The sequence below is a fragment of the Suillus paluster genome, assembly GCF_016628075.1.
Source record: "Suillus paluster strain FC165 chromosome Unknown EDB91scaffold_27, whole genome shotgun sequence".
NCBI lineage: Eukaryota > Fungi > Basidiomycota > Agaricomycetes > Boletales > Suillaceae > Suillus > Suillus paluster.
Window position 1 is genome coordinate 397,066 of NW_024537587.1, and position 15,562 is coordinate 412,627.

At 49.7% G+C, this 15,562-nt stretch overlaps 5 protein-coding genes across 5 annotated transcripts; 3 read left to right on the forward strand and 2 right to left on the reverse strand.

The window, feature by feature from the left end:
* On the reverse strand, window positions 1-5,055 carry EDB91DRAFT_1223284 (mediator complex subunit 13 C-terminal-domain-containing protein). Its single transcript, XM_041320933.1, has 7 exons — window positions 4,517-5,055; window positions 4,140-4,452; window positions 1,967-4,080; window positions 1,675-1,916; window positions 1,518-1,614; window positions 821-1,465; window positions 1-769 (listed from the first exon to the last, which is right to left on the reverse strand). The coding sequence occupies exons 1-7, from the start codon at window positions 4,869-4,871 to the stop codon at window positions 177-179; spliced, it is 4,359 nt and encodes a 1,452-aa protein (XP_041177054.1). The 5' UTR covers window positions 4,872-5,055; the 3' UTR covers window positions 1-176.
* Window positions 5,056-5,078: 23 nt separating this feature from the next.
* On the forward strand, window positions 5,079-8,046 carry EDB91DRAFT_1134700 (uncharacterized protein). Its single transcript, XM_041318785.1, has 4 exons — window positions 5,079-5,629; window positions 5,693-6,604; window positions 6,653-7,455; window positions 7,506-8,046. Exons 1-4 carry the CDS (start codon window positions 5,407-5,409, stop codon window positions 7,686-7,688), a joined length of 2,121 nt encoding a protein of 706 aa, XP_041177055.1. The 5' UTR covers window positions 5,079-5,406; the 3' UTR covers window positions 7,689-8,046.
* Window positions 8,047-9,933, forward strand: EDB91DRAFT_1134702 (acyl-CoA dehydrogenase/oxidase). Its single transcript, XM_041318786.1, has 9 exons — window positions 8,047-8,157; window positions 8,210-8,301; window positions 8,355-8,455; window positions 8,507-8,713; window positions 8,763-8,918; window positions 8,971-9,153; window positions 9,205-9,229; window positions 9,275-9,624; window positions 9,678-9,933. Exons 1-9 carry the CDS (start codon window positions 8,087-8,089, stop codon window positions 9,750-9,752), a joined length of 1,260 nt encoding a protein of 419 aa, XP_041177056.1. The 5' UTR covers window positions 8,047-8,086; the 3' UTR covers window positions 9,753-9,933.
* EDB91DRAFT_1134705 (solute carrier family 25 member 38) lies at window positions 9,603-11,347 on the reverse strand. Its single transcript, XM_041318787.1, has 9 exons — window positions 11,093-11,347; window positions 10,992-11,033; window positions 10,890-10,941; window positions 10,742-10,834; window positions 10,466-10,688; window positions 10,253-10,412; window positions 10,103-10,206; window positions 9,986-10,054; window positions 9,603-9,931 (listed from the first exon to the last, which is right to left on the reverse strand). Exons 1-9 carry the CDS (start codon window positions 11,127-11,129, stop codon window positions 9,815-9,817), a joined length of 897 nt encoding a protein of 298 aa, XP_041177057.1. The 5' UTR covers window positions 11,130-11,347; the 3' UTR covers window positions 9,603-9,814.
* An 877-nt stretch (window positions 11,348-12,224) lies between these two features.
* EDB91DRAFT_1082316 (uncharacterized protein) lies at window positions 12,225-13,792 on the forward strand (the record flags this gene model as incomplete). Its single annotated transcript, XM_041315478.1, has 4 exons — window positions 12,225-12,260; window positions 12,338-12,425; window positions 12,673-12,929; window positions 13,373-13,792. 4 exons carry the CDS (start codon window positions 12,225-12,227, stop codon window positions 13,790-13,792), a joined length of 801 nt encoding a protein of 266 aa, XP_041177058.1.
* Between the last annotated feature and the right edge of the window lie 1,770 nt (window positions 13,793-15,562).

Genomic DNA, 15,562 nt, shown 5'->3' on the forward strand with positions numbered 1-15,562 from the left:
ACTTCATAGTAATAAACATGATCAAGGAGCAAGAAAGATGTTAGCAGTAAGGATACAAAATAGTGCGGTACATGCAACAACTGTAGGGTAGTGACCAAAAGAAAAGCAAGACAGCGACAGATCTACTTGTTGAAAAACAAAAACAAAAGAGGCGTGAGAGACCGTAAAGCAAAGCGTCAACTGATATCTTCCTGTCTGAGGGAATGATGCATAGCCTCGAGTGCAGCCAGATGGAAAGGCAGGAGAGGGTATTCTTGGAAGCCCAGCATTGCCCCTGCAAGAATAGACAATTCGTAAAAATTGAGTGTGATATCCTTGCGCATGATATCATCTGAAATGGAGAAAGAAGAACCTCGAGTGTGTAGCGCATGGAGAAGGTGTATGTAGATGGATGATTGGGTAGAAGTCGAGCGTGTGGATGGAGATCGAACGAGGATGGATGTGGATATGGGTAGGATGCTTAATGTATCAGAAGTCGTCGTGCCATCGTTGTCCGGGATAAATGGTAAATCTGCCTGGTCCTGACAAGAAAGCGAGGAAAGGGGAATACGTGTAGAAGGATATATAACGTAGGCTGGGGCAGCGGTGTCCACGTATATAGATTTGGAATCCTTCGCAGGAGCCCGTCTGGATGACGCTGGGCCTGCTGTCTCATCAAGGTGTGGTATGATAGGCCAGCATAAATTCTGCTCCACGGAAAGCAAGCTGACATGGAAAGGTGGCACATCATTGCACAGCGGGGCCGCAGCGGAAAGATGAATGTTCCATCCTAAAGAACAAATAAACAAAGGCAACACCAGAATCATTCCGTAGCACCGACCTTCCAATTCGCTAACAGTCATAGGCCCTAGTTTCGCAATGACGATCCGCCATTCAACATTGGCTCTCTTTGCGAATTGCAACGCAAAATTCCAGACTTGCACCACTGCCGATGTCTCTATTTCGTCCTGTATCAGCCACGTCCCAAGGTCGTAAGTTTCCCCACGCTGGTCGACACACGCAGCGAATAGCCATTTTCCACAGGTAGAAAAGCGGTACCCAACATGAAGGAGAGTGTGCCGATCCATGACGTCAAGCGACCGAGCTGGGGTTGTTTGCGCAAAGTGGACAGTGCTGGAGGGGCGGGCTAGAACAAACGGCTGCTCTTGCAAATATGCGATTGTTTCACTCTTGTCGGAGAATCCCCTGGCCATGGAGCGCTCGACGGGTTTGAGCATGCGTCGGTAGGTTGCGTAACAAAGGGCGTCAATCTCCGAGTCTTCACCTGAAGGGCTCTCTGACGAGGAAATCAGGTGCTCGGGGACAAACTGAAAGAGGATAGGAGCCTCAGAGCGCTTTGCCTGGGTCTGCTTGACAAAACTAAAGATTTCGCGCAGGAGGGGTGAGGTGAGCCCAATCGCTGGGTCAGGAATGGCTATGTAGAAGACAAGGTCATTGTTTGATTCCAAGCATTGCAGAAAGGACCCTGTCGAGTGTTACGTTTGTTTGAGCGAATTACCGATCAAAAGATAACATACTTATGGACTTCCTCAGATTCTCCAACCGCAAAGGCATCACTCCATCTGCTGAGCACATTGTGCTGATCCCGGCAGTGAAAGAACCAAGCTGCTTGGCCTACCCAAAAGAAAATTGGTCGATTGGAAACAAGAGAAAGATAATCAACAATGAACTCACACTGTATCCTGCAGACATCTTGTTCAACCAAATCTCAGCCTGGCGCTGCTTTTCCAGGCCACCTTCTTCGAGAAATACGAAAGCGACAACATCTCTTTTGCCACCATGAGGCGTGAGGCCCAGCTTCTCCCAGAAGCGTAATGCTGACGGCAATACTTGCACGACACAGCCTGATTTGCCTACCGAAAACATGGGAGGGTCCAGTCTCTGAAAATGAACACTTTCCGCTGCGGGTATACCGTCTGCATTGGTATGATTTGAGCGATAAATTATCAGACTCTCCAAAACTTACCGGGTGTGAACATCGTCAGTAACTCTACTGGCCCATCAAGGACATCCACACGCTTGAGAATATCCCCTAGTTCCTGAATATCGCTGGGCCAAACCTGTTCCTCCCCTGCGGCACACCGGCAACCCCAGGCGCGAGCCCAGACAGCATTTTCAACGACCTCCCGCGCGAGCACCGCACCAGCCGCTGCCAGCTCCTGGTTAATCTTCTCCAATGATGCAGCAGGAGAGACTGGTGTAGGGGCAGCCACAGGTGGTGGGGGAAGCACCAAGCTCATAGGCGCAACTGCCGATCCTGGCGGGCGAAGAGGTTGACAAAGCGGAAGGAGGAGTGCGTGGTGGAACTGTGTGTGGAGGAGCATGGGGCCTAGAGGGAGGTATGATGGGGGTGGGGTGGTTGAGCGCTCACGCTCGTCGTCCATATCTGCGTCATCTTCTGAAACAGCCTCAGACTTCTCGTCGTCCTCTAGTGAAGGAACTATATCCTCGTAAACGCTGTCATCATACGAGGACATGAGGAACTGCCGGTAGCGTGCTCTTCCATGATCAAGCGACTTAGATTTGCGCTTGACGCCGATAAGTTGACGTACGACGCCGAGGCGCCAGTCTGTTGCGGCGCTGTACCGCGCGCGAAGATCAGCAGGGGAGGCTGTGCTATGGCTCTGTGAACACAGGGCGGGCAAAGGTGAAGTGCGGTCCTCTTCATCAGGCGGGCTGGGAAGAGCAAACTTTCCGGCAGAAGAGTACTTGGCATCCGCAAGACTGTGCGAAGGAGCGAAGGCGATAGGGTCGAAGGTGCGAGTGAACTGGGAGGGCGGGTGCGTAACCTTCACATGAGGTGTGGAAGGCGCTGAGTGCGAGGCAGATGGAGAGGGAAGAGCAGGTACGGGTGCTGGAGTGAACGTCGGGACGTCTGGGGAGAGCTGAGTGCCTGTTGCCGGGGTAAAAGACACGCTGACATCTGCGACACCAAATATACTCGGCGAAAGCCCGAGTGGTGCTGGCGCAGCATCCGAAGGGCGCGAGGGACGATCAAAGAAGCTGAAGTCATCATCAGTAAACGTGAAAGTATCGTAATCTGCGAAGTCCACGTCGAGGCGACGTTGAGCAGCAGGACCCATATCATAGTCCATGAAATCAGATGCAGGTTGCGACCAGGTGGCATCCATTGTGTTGAACGGGTCAAATGATGTGGGAACAGGCGCAAGGTTCGTCTGCGGCAACGGTGTTGGGAGTTCAGGCACAGCAGGGGGTCCGGGAGGAGCAGGGGGATCAATTGCAGTTACAGGAGAGGGATAATAGACGCTTGGATGGATATGTGGGTGTTCAGTGGGTGCTGGAGGGGATGGATGCAGTAGGTGATTTGGGTCAGGTGCTGGGGTAGGAATGGCAGAGACTATAGCTGCAGCTGGCGTGACCACCTGCGGCGACGCAGATACCGATGTCATCGCTTCACGCTCCCTACGAATGCGCTCCCGTTCCCGGTCTCGCTCACGCACAACAGATTCGACATAACCGCCTACCTCTGATGCGACGTTCTGCAGGCTAGTAGTATGGGAAAGGGTTAACCTGCGGAGAGCTCTGAGGGGAGATGGAGAAACTGTGGCGGGGCGACGCGTAAGCGGATGGTTCGTTAATACCCTTAGCGGCGTGCTCGGCGAGTCTACATGGGGAGTCCCAACATTTATTGATGGCGGAGGAGGCGGAGGTGGGGAAGGCTGAAGCTGCGCAGGTAGCTCTGGAATATGTGCCAGTGGCTTGCGTGATGACGAATTGGAAACTAGACACAGGGCTGTGGGCCAGATTATGGGTGTGCCCTTGTCCTCGCCCTGCTTGTTCTGCACTGCAAGCCACGCAATGATATACTGGGGGTCCTTGGAATGCGGGAGGGGATGCGGAGCGAGTGAGCGAGTGAAGTGCGCGGTAAGGGAGGCAGTGGGCCCTGAGTAATTGGCGAGAAGAAAGGCAGGGGCACCGGTGGGAAGAAGGGTGAGAGGTGTACCAGGTGGGAGGGGGAGGATTGCAGGGAGAGGAACGTGTGGGAAGGCCCGAAAGAGAGAGTGAACCTCAAGCCGATTGGGGGCAAGTTGAAGATCGATGTGGCAGTGGACGAGTGGCCTGGATAAAAATTCCGTGAGTATCAGAGATGATGGAACGGTGGAGACGAGAATTTATACCGTGATTGCGCATGATGGTCCCAGTCTGCGCCCCACTCGTTAGATATAGCATTGGGTACGAGGAGGAAGCCATTATGAAAGCGAAGAGCGGAAGTCAAGGATGCAGTAACAACGTCGTCTATGAGACGTGTCCGGACAGCATCAATAAATCGAGTGTAGATTTGTCGAAGTGGCTTCCGTGGAAGGAGACGGGCAGTGGAGATGCATGAAAAATCAATGGGTGCGAGACATGATGCACATGGAGTATGACTATCTGCACAAGCCAAACTGCATGGATAGAGCCCATGCGGGTTGAAAGAAGAAGTTTCTGAGACTGAAGTAGTAGGTTAGTAAAGTCGAGGTGGTGACGGCGCGCAGCAATGGGGTGGAATACTCACTTATCATATCATCGAGTCTAAGCCGTTTAAGAACAGACATAGAGCTGTCGACTTGCTCATTGGAGGCTACGATGAATGCATGAAAGGTTGACACATCCCGATCGATGTGAACATGGGGAAGAATCGAGTCTTGAAAACTGAAAGCCTGGTTTCGTGAAACAAGCTGTCTCCGTGCAGACTCTAGCACTTCATAGGGAGGCACTGCTCCAGACGGGGAGTACGTAGCATAGACGATACACGGATTCTCTGGAAGGGGAAGCACGGATGAGAGTAGCTTGTCCGATGCAGTAAGCGTCGACGAGATTTGGTTCAAGGCACTTGGCAATGGCGCTGTTATCTCAGATTTGTGAGCCATATAGGTTCATTGACGTCGACGGCGTCAAGGAGCGGGTTAGAGGTCGTCGAGGGTGGTGGGCAGCAACTTGTGGGTTACGCGGTCTGCATGATTCTCTGATCCGTGGCGGGCCAGCAGTGCCTGCGCAGACTTACCCACCACAATTGACTCGAATCATCATAGTGAATCGCAAACTTGATTCACTTGATTCCATTGCGTCGTCGCTGTCAATGGCGACGAGTAGGCATTGATATAAGTATTTTAAACTTGTTATTTCTTGTGCTCCTAATCATGATCTACAGCATAATATCTCGCAATAACCACAACGGTGATGACCACGGGTCCCAGGCAGCAGTAGCTTCGTGATGAACGCTACTATTGTCGTTGACGACGTCGTCGGCGTTGAGTGGGACTCGTAAAGTTAGATGCGTACTTGGGTTATAAGCTTATGTAATCGTCAAACTCCCTGTGAAACCCCCCCTTCTCATTTAGCGACCTTGTCGTTGTGCTCATTGTCGTCCTCGCCGTCTTCCCCGTTGACCACATAGCTTTCAAAATGAACTCGTCATCCCGTCCAGCATCTTCCTCGACACGTCCTGCAGTATCCCCAAATCCTAGACCTCAAGCCCAAGTGAATACCCACACAAAAGTCATAGACACTACACACGGCCGTATCCTTTGCGTTGCAGACATCCGTGGCCGCCTCTCTGGCCTAAATGATCTTGCACGCGAGGCGAATGCGAAAGCTATCATTCATACCGGCGACTTTGGTTTTTTCGGTGAGCATGGGCGTCTCCCAAAATCCCAATTTTTTTTTTGCTTGACGCGTTTATTATACACAGAAAGCAACAGTCTAGATCGCATAAATGACCGCACGCTGCGTCATCTGACGATGTATTCGCCACTAATACCATCATCACAGCGTGCCCACTTCCTCGCACCTGACAACACCGCCCAAGCAATCCGCGCCACCGTCGACATTTCTCTCCTCTCTGAATTCCCTCTCCTTCTCTCAGGTCAACTCAAGCTCTCTGTCCCTGTATATACTGTTTGGGGTGCTTGCGAGGATGTTGTCATTCTCGAGAAGTTCCGCGCTGGCATATACAACATCGACAACCTCCACATCCTCGACGAGGCAACTACTCACTGCCTCGACGTTGGAGGCGTCAAACTTAGGCTTCTTGGTCTGGGCGGTGCACTCGTTCCCCACAAAATGTTTGATAATGGTGATGGCAGCGCCACAATCGCTGGTGGACAGGGTACCATGTGGACAACCGCACTCCAGATCGGCGAGCTTGTCGATACCGCCCAGCGCGTTTTCGATCCCACCGAGACACGTCTCCTTGTCACACATGCCAGCCCCGGCCGTGAGGGTATAATTGTACAACTTGCACTCGTTCTCAAGGCCGATCTCTCTATTAGCGCGGGGCTTCACTTCCGTTATGCCTCCAGTTATAACGAGTTCAGCGTGCAAAGCGATCTCGAAGGCTTCCGCCACAAGCTCGTTGCTGGAAAGGAAGCTTTTGATAAAGTTTGGGACAGTGTAAAACAGCAGGTAGAAACCGTTATCGATGAGCATCAGCGAGTCCTGCTTGGCAAGGCCCTGAGTGTTGTTGAGAGGGTGCCGAATCCACAGGGTCCAGAAGAGCCCTCTTGGAAGAACTGTTGGAATTGGAACCTATGCGATGCTGCGTTCGGTTCGCTTGTGTTGGATGTCAAGGATGGCAGAATCAGTGCCGAGTTGAAGAGCCAGGGTGAGTTGTTATTGCCCCGGTCGATGGCCCTCACTAAACGCTTTTCAGGTTTCAACTATGCGTACCGTCGCACCGCGACGCCCAGTAATGTTGCACCAACACCAAATTCAACAACGTCTTCACTACCAAATGCTACCTCGAACCCTCCCACCAAGGGTTCAACACCCATTCAGGCTGAAAAACCTCTCTCACCACATCCAAGGGAGGTCAAGTCTCCTCTGGCCTCTGTACCATCTGGTAAAGTGACTCCCAAAGAATCATCTCCGTCCACGCCTGCACCTCCCAAATCTAACGGGAGTGGAACACCTGCACCACCGTCAGACAAGGCTAAAAAAGAAAGGCAGAAACAGAAAGAGAAGAAAGAACGCAGGGACCGTGAGCGCGCAGAAGCGAAGGAGAAGGAGGCTTCTACATCCGAAGAGAAAGCTGATCCTGTTGTGAATGCACCTATTCCAGCTCCAGCATCTGCCCGTGCTCCAACTCCGGCGTCTGCCCCTACCCCTGCAGTAGCACCAGAGCCGAAATCAGGCAAAGCGACACCTGAAGTGCCCATCACCGATGCACGCGAAGGGATGAAGTCGCCAACAACAGACAGTACGGGCACGAGGACACCGACAAGCAAGCGGCCATCGAGACATCCTTGGACATTATTCGTCAAACTCCCTCAACAATCAACGGAAGAAGAAGTCAGGACGTTCTTTGGTGGTGAGGCGGCGGGAGTGACGAAGGTGATTTTCCTTCCAAGCAAGGGGTCCCCGCATCAACATCAGCCTCAACGTACTAGACACGTGGTCTTAGTAGAGTTCGGTGACGAAGAGACCATGAAGACAGGATTGGGGAAGAATGATGAGGTAAGTCACCCAAATATCGTTCTTTTCGGTGGTTGACACTTCCGATCTAGAAAATGGGCGAGAGTACTATTAGCGTGGCGGAACGCGAAGATCGCTTTGATAGAGGCAGTAGTCGTGGTGGGTGGAGACGTGGTGGTCGTGGTGGTGGATTCGCTGCGCGGGGATTTGCCGCAGCCGGGCTCACCCGTGGTACGCCTCGCACGAACGGCGAGGCACGCGATGCTGATGATTGACCCACGGAGTGATTTGATACGACCCTTTTGACGACTCATCATAGGTTTCCACTTTTTCATGACTTTCAATGCCACGTCGTGTGCGTCCGTTAATCTCGTTTAGGTTTTTCACACATTTTCGTGCAACACGCTGCTTTTCATATGATCATTGAGGATACGGTATAGTTTTCGTTGTACTCGTCCATGAATCATGCCCTTTCTGCACATCGTGTGGCTTCTGAATTCGACAGTCGTGGAGTGTTGTTAACTTGTTAACTACATACAGCCGAACATGTCTGAAGAAGATCCGGCGAAGCGACCCATGTGATTAAACTTGAGTATTTATGTCAATCAGCCTGTACATGTCCCTATATAGTGTGCACACTTAATTATTAGCTTTACTGTCCTTCGCTTTCACCATGTTCCGCGCTGTATCACGATCACTGCGAGCTACCAAGCATTGTTCAAGGACGCTTGTCAAGCCAATAAGGTACGTGCTCTTGCAGGGGCCGTACACGTCCTCATACCCATACCTTGCCCAGAATGTTCTCTGTGTCCGCGAGACGGACAGAGGGACTCCAACTGAACTCGCTGGACACATTCACGGAGGAGGAGAACATGTTTCGAGATTCGGGTATGTAGTTCTTCGTATTTACCATGCTTATGGCACCGACAATATGTGTTTAGTGAAACGCTTCGCGGTGGACGTTGTTGGCCCCAAGGTCCGCGAAATGGACGAGAAAGAAGCTATGGACCCGACTATCATTCAGGGTCTCTTTGAGCAAGGGGTCAGCATCCAGGCAGCTCTCCCTCCCAAGCGTGCTGACACCACTCTTTAGCTCATGGGCATAGAGACGAGCGCCGAGCACGGAGGCGCAGAGGCCTCCTTTGTATCCGCAATTATTGCAATCGAGGAGCTCGCCAAGATAGACCCCTCCGTGTCTGTCATGTGTGACGTGCACAACACACTCGTGAACACCATTCTGCGCAAGTATGGCACGAAGGAGCAGCAGGACAAGTGGTTGCCTTTACTGTCGGAGTCGAAGGTGAGTTGAGTAATAACTTCTGTGCACGTGTGCTCATGTGTGCATATAGCTTGGTTCATTCTGCTTGTCCGAGCCTGTGTCAGGGTCAGATGCTTTCGCGCTCCAGACGAGGGCAAAGAAGGACGGAGACTGTTGGGTGATTAACGGGTCGAAGATGTGGATCACTAATTCGTATGAGGCCGAAATCTTTCTTATCTTCGCGAATGTGAATCCTACTTGTATTCACACTCTACACTATAGGCTGAAAGAACCCATAGGTCGACCCAAGCAAAGGTTACAAGGGTATCACTTGCTTTATTGCAACGAAGGATATGGGCGTGCAAATAGCCAAGAAGGAAGAGAAGCTCGGAATTAGAGCGTCATCAACGTGCACGCTCAACTTTGACGATCTCCGAATACCAGATGAGAACATCATAGGCGGTGAGGGCAAGGGCTACAAGGTTAGCAATTTGGTTGCGGCCAGGAAACTAAGCTAAACGCTCTACTTTCAGCTTGCCATCGAGATTCTGAACGAGGGTAGGTAATCTCTGATTTCAATTCTATGAGAGCTCACTCCCCCAGGTCGTATCGGTATTGCTGCTCAAATGTTGGGCCTCGCTCAAGGCGCGTTTGACAAAGCTGTCCCTTACACCTACCAACGGACTCAGTTTGGCCAACCGATCGGAACCTTTCAGGGCATGCAGTTCCAAATTGCAGAGGCTGCGGTTGAACTCGAGACCGCACGTCTGCTTACATACAATGCAGCACGGCGGAAGGAGGAAGGACGGAGCTTCACGAAGGAGGCGGCAATGGCCAAATACTGGGCTAGTCAGGTAGCTCAGCGCGTGAGTGGGTCGGCTATCGAGTGGTGTGGAGGAGTCGGGTTTACAAGGGAGACTGGAATTGAGAAATTCTGGAGGGACTCGAAGATCGTGAGTACCCCTCTGATCGAATGGTGTCTATTATTTAGCATGATGCCCTACAGGGTGCGATCTACGAGGGAACGTCAAATATTCAACTGCAAACGATCGCGAAGTTCATCCAACAGCAGTACTCTTGATGGCTTATAGATTCGCATTTGAATGGTATCAGTGGATGTCATTGTATGGAACGAATAATTCGTCATGTTTGCAAGAAGATCAGCATTCCTTCAAATACAGCCCAGCCAATTGCTGAGCTGAGAATCTTCCTAGACATACGGAGAGATGCGCCATCGAAGAAACCCGCTGCACCACGTTGCTGTGAATTGTGTGGTGAGAATACAACTCGAACTCGTAAATAAGCAGGACCAGCCTTCCAAATCCTCATGACGGTAGTGGCAAAGCCACGGTATCTCTCCTCTGAGCGAACTTGCATTTTCGTCTGAGATACCGTCAGATGCTTTGAAAGAAGAGAGCCTGAAGAAATGACCTTTATGACGTCAAATGGATGTGTCGCCATTGTGGCTATGGCACCTGCAGAGGCAGCTGAAAAGCTATGTATGCCTGCTGCATATGCGGTTGGGAGGAAGTACGCTGGGACACATAAGCCGGGATCTTACATCACCGACAACGAACTCACTCGTCTCGCGTTTGATACTCTCGTACATGACGACAAACAGACCGGCATACGGTGCATCCCGCAGCGACGATGCAACAAATCCACGGAGAAGTTCGGACGGTCCCATACGGGCGATGGAAAGAAGTGAGCCTGATAAACTACGGTATGCATGCAGCTCACTCTGCGCAATGTGAGGATACTAAAAACCACAGTGATTTATACGACCGTACTAACCTCGAAACGCGCCTTCATGACAGAAAATGGGTTGAGAATAAAGCCGACTCCAACTCGAGCGGTCGCGCCTGCTATGAGGTTGCCCTGACTGGAGAGTTTTGGAAGGACGGTTTTAGAGCTGTCGAGATTGTGCCGCTGGTGTGCAGAGAAATAAGGGGACTTTGCCATGATAGAGCGCAGATAAGTCAGGCTCGTAAAGTAGAGTGCCACTCCTGGAACGTTGCTGGTATAGAGAAGAATCGTGAAGAGAGAGATGAAAGATATGGTGGAACGCACCGAACCAACGTGGCACCCGTGCCCGTCCATAGACCTTTCATGCCCTGGTTCTGAAGAATGTCGTTTGTCATACGCCATATGACAGTCGTATTGCTTCAGAGACATGAGCTACTGAGCGGTACAGTTGCGCGCACATCTGGAAGCCTACCGGGCATTCAAAGCACAATCTCCTTGTTGAATCCTGGTCTTCAAGAGGTCCACTGTACATCGAGTCAAACGAAATAAGATATCAAGAGCTTCTACTGCTCACGAGGCTGTAACAAGACGGCTCCTGCAAACCCAGAGAGTGCGCCTGAAAAGTCAGAAGACGTCAGAACAAGCTATGCCACGAGAGGCGTCAGCTGCTCAGACCTGAGAGCAAATGCTGGCCAACAGCAGCATTTTTCATAAATGAAGTGAATGTCAAAGAGTATAGCAGGAATATGATAGTGAAGATTGCCGTTTAACGGTTTTACACAATACTTACTTTGAGTACTACTTATATGTGTGGTGGTGGGCGTTGCCCACCACCAGAGTGTTCGTTCCCACGGGTATTAAGCGCCCATAGGTGTGATGAAACAAGCGGTCCGAGTATTTCGGGGACTAGTGGACCTGCTTATCATGCTTTGTCTGGTGTTGTTCTTTGCTTTTGATCTTGTCTATTCTACCACCACAGCCTTGTAACCAATAATCTACTCTGCTTTCTCTTGCTGAATCATTGTCAGTGTTCCACCAACGAGCTCAGTGTTGGAATATGACCATTGCATAATGTTATGGATAAGATGCAAGCGCTAACAGATCTTCCGCGCTTTGTAATATGCAGTGCCCATATTTACAAATATTCTTGTTCATTATATGGTCGGGTTATTTTCTATTAGTGTAGTTATAGTATAAATATGAGTAGTATACAAGATGTAGGGGAAGTCAAAAATACAGTGAAATCAACTCAAAACCACACTCAGGGTGTTGTTGACATTAGATCAAAAGCAACTTTTATCATTAGTGGGACTCAAAGTACATTTCTAAACTTGCTAAAGCGTTCAGTAAAAAATCAACTAAGTGTTTTCAATGATGGAGTTGGCCGGCATTAGGTATCGGAGCTTGAATATTGATGCCTGTTCTTTGCCAACGTGTCTGCCATTCTGCAAGACTACAAGCAAATGCTCGAGGTTGCCTAAAGGTGATGGAACTCCCCTCACTTCCATCTGCATCCCATGGAAGAGGGAAGGCTCGAGGATGTGGATCCAATCCCCCTCATAACCAGGCCCCTAAGACCACTGCACCTAGGATAATCGTCCATTGGACCAGACCATCAGATCTCTGTCGCACAGACACACTAGTGCAGCATTTTGTCACTCACCCTTTGGACGCCCGCATAATATTCTACGAGGGTAAAAAATCTGCAACTTCCAGCAATGAGGAGTGTCCTTCTGGAAAGGATGAGGGGGAAATCTATTGAGTCTTGGCAAAACTTATCTTCGCGAATGACTCGGAATATTCAGGCATGTATACTGAGGACTCAAAGAAATTTGACATTGCGGTGGGCAACTGCATCATTTCATAAGTGATCTCTATTGCTCATTAACTGCTAATTTAATTTGTGATAAAAGTCTCAAGAAGTCATTCAAGGAGCAGCTTGACAAGTTTAACAAGACTGGCGCTGGTGTCACTCCGCTCGATGAAAACGCGGCTGTTAATCTACACAGTAAGTTTTTTGCTGTTTTTTTATTATCATTTGATTTATTTGATTTTAAGAACAAGTATTGCTTGAGTTTCCATAGTATGACCAACTCCACCCCTTCCTGTTCTCTAATCCAACATGCGGCACCAAAATCTTCACCTCCCAACCGGGAGTTGATCATGCTGGGGATTTCTACACACTCATTTGTCCACGTGGGGGGGCTGGTCCCTCTACTGACCAAAACACTCCTGATGCTTGACTCACTCCCCAGATGCTCGGCTTGCTCCCCCAGATGCTCGGCTCACTATCCCAGACACTTGGCTTGCTACCTTAGACGCTTGGCTTGCTCCCCTAGACCCTCAGCTCACTCCCCCTCTCCCTCAGCTTCCTCCCCCTCTCCCTCAGTTCCCTCTCCAAAGCCCACATGCTGCCAGTGCTCAGCCTGACCCTGCAAGCACTTTGTACCCCCCCTTCCTCATTACACCGGCACTGGGGGCAGTCCAATCGCTGATCTGGATGGTGACCTCGGTGCTGACCCTCACGCCATAGCCAATGACGATGATGGGCCTTTCTTTGCCCCCCTTGGCAACGTGCTACTTACCTTAGATGGGGACTTTAACATGTACAACAACAGCGATGGGCTGGAGTTTAACTCCTCCTGGCATCATGTTGTCAACCTCAACAGCCCCCCCCCCCCAAAGTAGTGGGACATAAGTGGCAGTATGTGGCTTCTCCGTCCCCCCCCTCCCATTGACACAAACACCTTCATTGTGCTGCAGAAGCCACAGATGCCTGCATACCACAGCCGCACAGCGTTCGGTTCTGCCTCGCTTGGTGGCCAAGCGCCGTGCAGACCCTCCTCATTCACTTCGTCATCGGGGATATTGCGCAGCCGCTCCACTCCCTCATCCACAGTGTCTTCATTGCCCTATATATTGTCCGACTATTGCATTTTGCTGATGGAATCCCAGACATCGCTTTCTGTGAAGCCACAGAGTTCCGCTAGATCAAAGAAGAAGAGGACCTCGGTGGCAGATGTGGAGGATCACCTTAGCATGATCAACGGTGAGATCCAGAGTATGCATAGTGACATGTCCGAGTGCCGGGAATCAAAGAACAAACGCTACACCATCAAGATGGACTACCAGTCCCAGAAGAAGGAATACCAGTGGTGCTGCGAGTCCCGTTCACACGAAGTCCTCCTCTCGGCCGCTAATCATCAACGTGAGCAGGAAGCCAAGGATAAGGAGATCCTCCGCCTTCAGGCTGCAACTGCCTTTCAGGAGAAGGAGGCTGAGATCTGGTGTCTCAAGATCCAGTATGAGTCCATGAAGCTCCGTGGTGTGGGTGGAGATGTTGCTGGTCCCTCATCCTCATCACCGTCAATTTGATTGTGTTGTTTTAGCATCACGTTGTTACTTCGCTGCTTGATTTTGATACATACATTTTACATACATTTCTTGAATCTCTTGTAGTAGTACATGTACCTTCTGATTGCCAATGTGTTATGATCAGTGTTCACCAAATGGTAAAGGCTTAACACAACCACTAGGACTCGTCAAGGATAAGAGCAAAAGATGATATTGAGAGTGAACGTCTGAGTCTACACTGGGTAGGAACGAAGAGGTTAAGTCTAAGGAGAAACTACGCTAACTACCCTACCTATATACATAACATTGAGTCGGAGATATCTGAGTCTGTAAATAATCAGCCAATGAGAAAAGAATCGTACGATACTGCGCATGACGTAGTATGACGTCGTGATATATAAGTAATGATGTCAGAGACGGAGATTAAGTGATAGGAAGACATATGGTTCTAGCCCTGGGCGTAGGAGATTCGATCGGAGATGTGATTGGTGAAATGTGAAGAGGTGAAGCTGTGACATGGTGATGACGTGATAATGTAGAAGGTAGTGGTGTCACGTGACCGGTTCGGGTATGAGACATAGCCGAAGGAAAACCAAGGAACGAAAAATGATTTGTGTTGGGAATTCGTGACACAATGTGACTTTGGTTCTTTCAAGTTACCCTTCCCTATGTTCAGCTCTTGAGTAAGGACTGTCAAACAGTTGATCCATCATCTGCAAATGAGAAGCCTGCCCTGATCAGAATCTTCAATCTCTTGAGCTGCAAATTCTCTGCCCTCTCGTTCAGCCCACCTCTGAGAATGGTGAAATTCTGGATCCTGCTTGCGATGGTGAGCTTTGAATCAAATGATCATGTTGTGCAAGATGATGCAACACATAATCCAATGGACAGCAATCTCAAGCTCTCTTTCTGTGTGAATATTGAGGCGAAGCTCTCGAAGGGACTGAAAGTGCCCCTTAAGAGCAGCAAATGCATGCTCAACACGAACACGAACCTAAATATAAATAAAAATAAAAATAAAAATAAAAATCAGTAACAAAACCATCACAAAAAATCACAAAAATATGAGCATACTGTGGAAAGATGGTAATTAAATGTCTTCTGGTCCTTGGTCAACCTCCCATTGCAGGGCTTCTTGAAAGGGACTATGCACCACTTCTCAAGTGGGTATGCACTGTCAGCCCAAACCCAGTGGTTGTCTGGGAGAAGAGCTTCATGCTGTTGATAGAGACAAGTTGATTGGAAAGCATAGGCATCGTGGACACTTCCAGGATGACCAAGAGCATAATCAACAATGAGAATGTTGTGAGGCATAACAATTGCCTAAAAATAATTTAATCATTGACCATGAAGGGGGGGAAAAATACCTGACAGCCAAGAGAATAGTTAGATTTCCTATCATAAAATGTCTCACCAAAATGAGCAGGTTTAGCATAAAGGTCAACTGTTGTGCCATCAACAGCTAGAATGCCATTGCGCCACTCAAGCCCCTTCAGTGACAAACTCCATATTATACAAGGCAACTGACGTGCATAATATCCCATATAACACGGGCCAGCGAACCATGGGCCGATGATGAAGATATCCTTGATGTTAACAGATGGGCTGGGAGGGATATTATTACCGATGAATACAGTTGGGCCCATCTAGGTAATATGTAGAGTAGGATGGACATGTATATTATAGACAGGTGGGCTGATGTAGTGACATTATTATCTAGACAGGTGGGCTGAAGGAGCAGTTTATTATATATCATATAGATGGGTGGGCCGATGTAGTGGTATTATTATC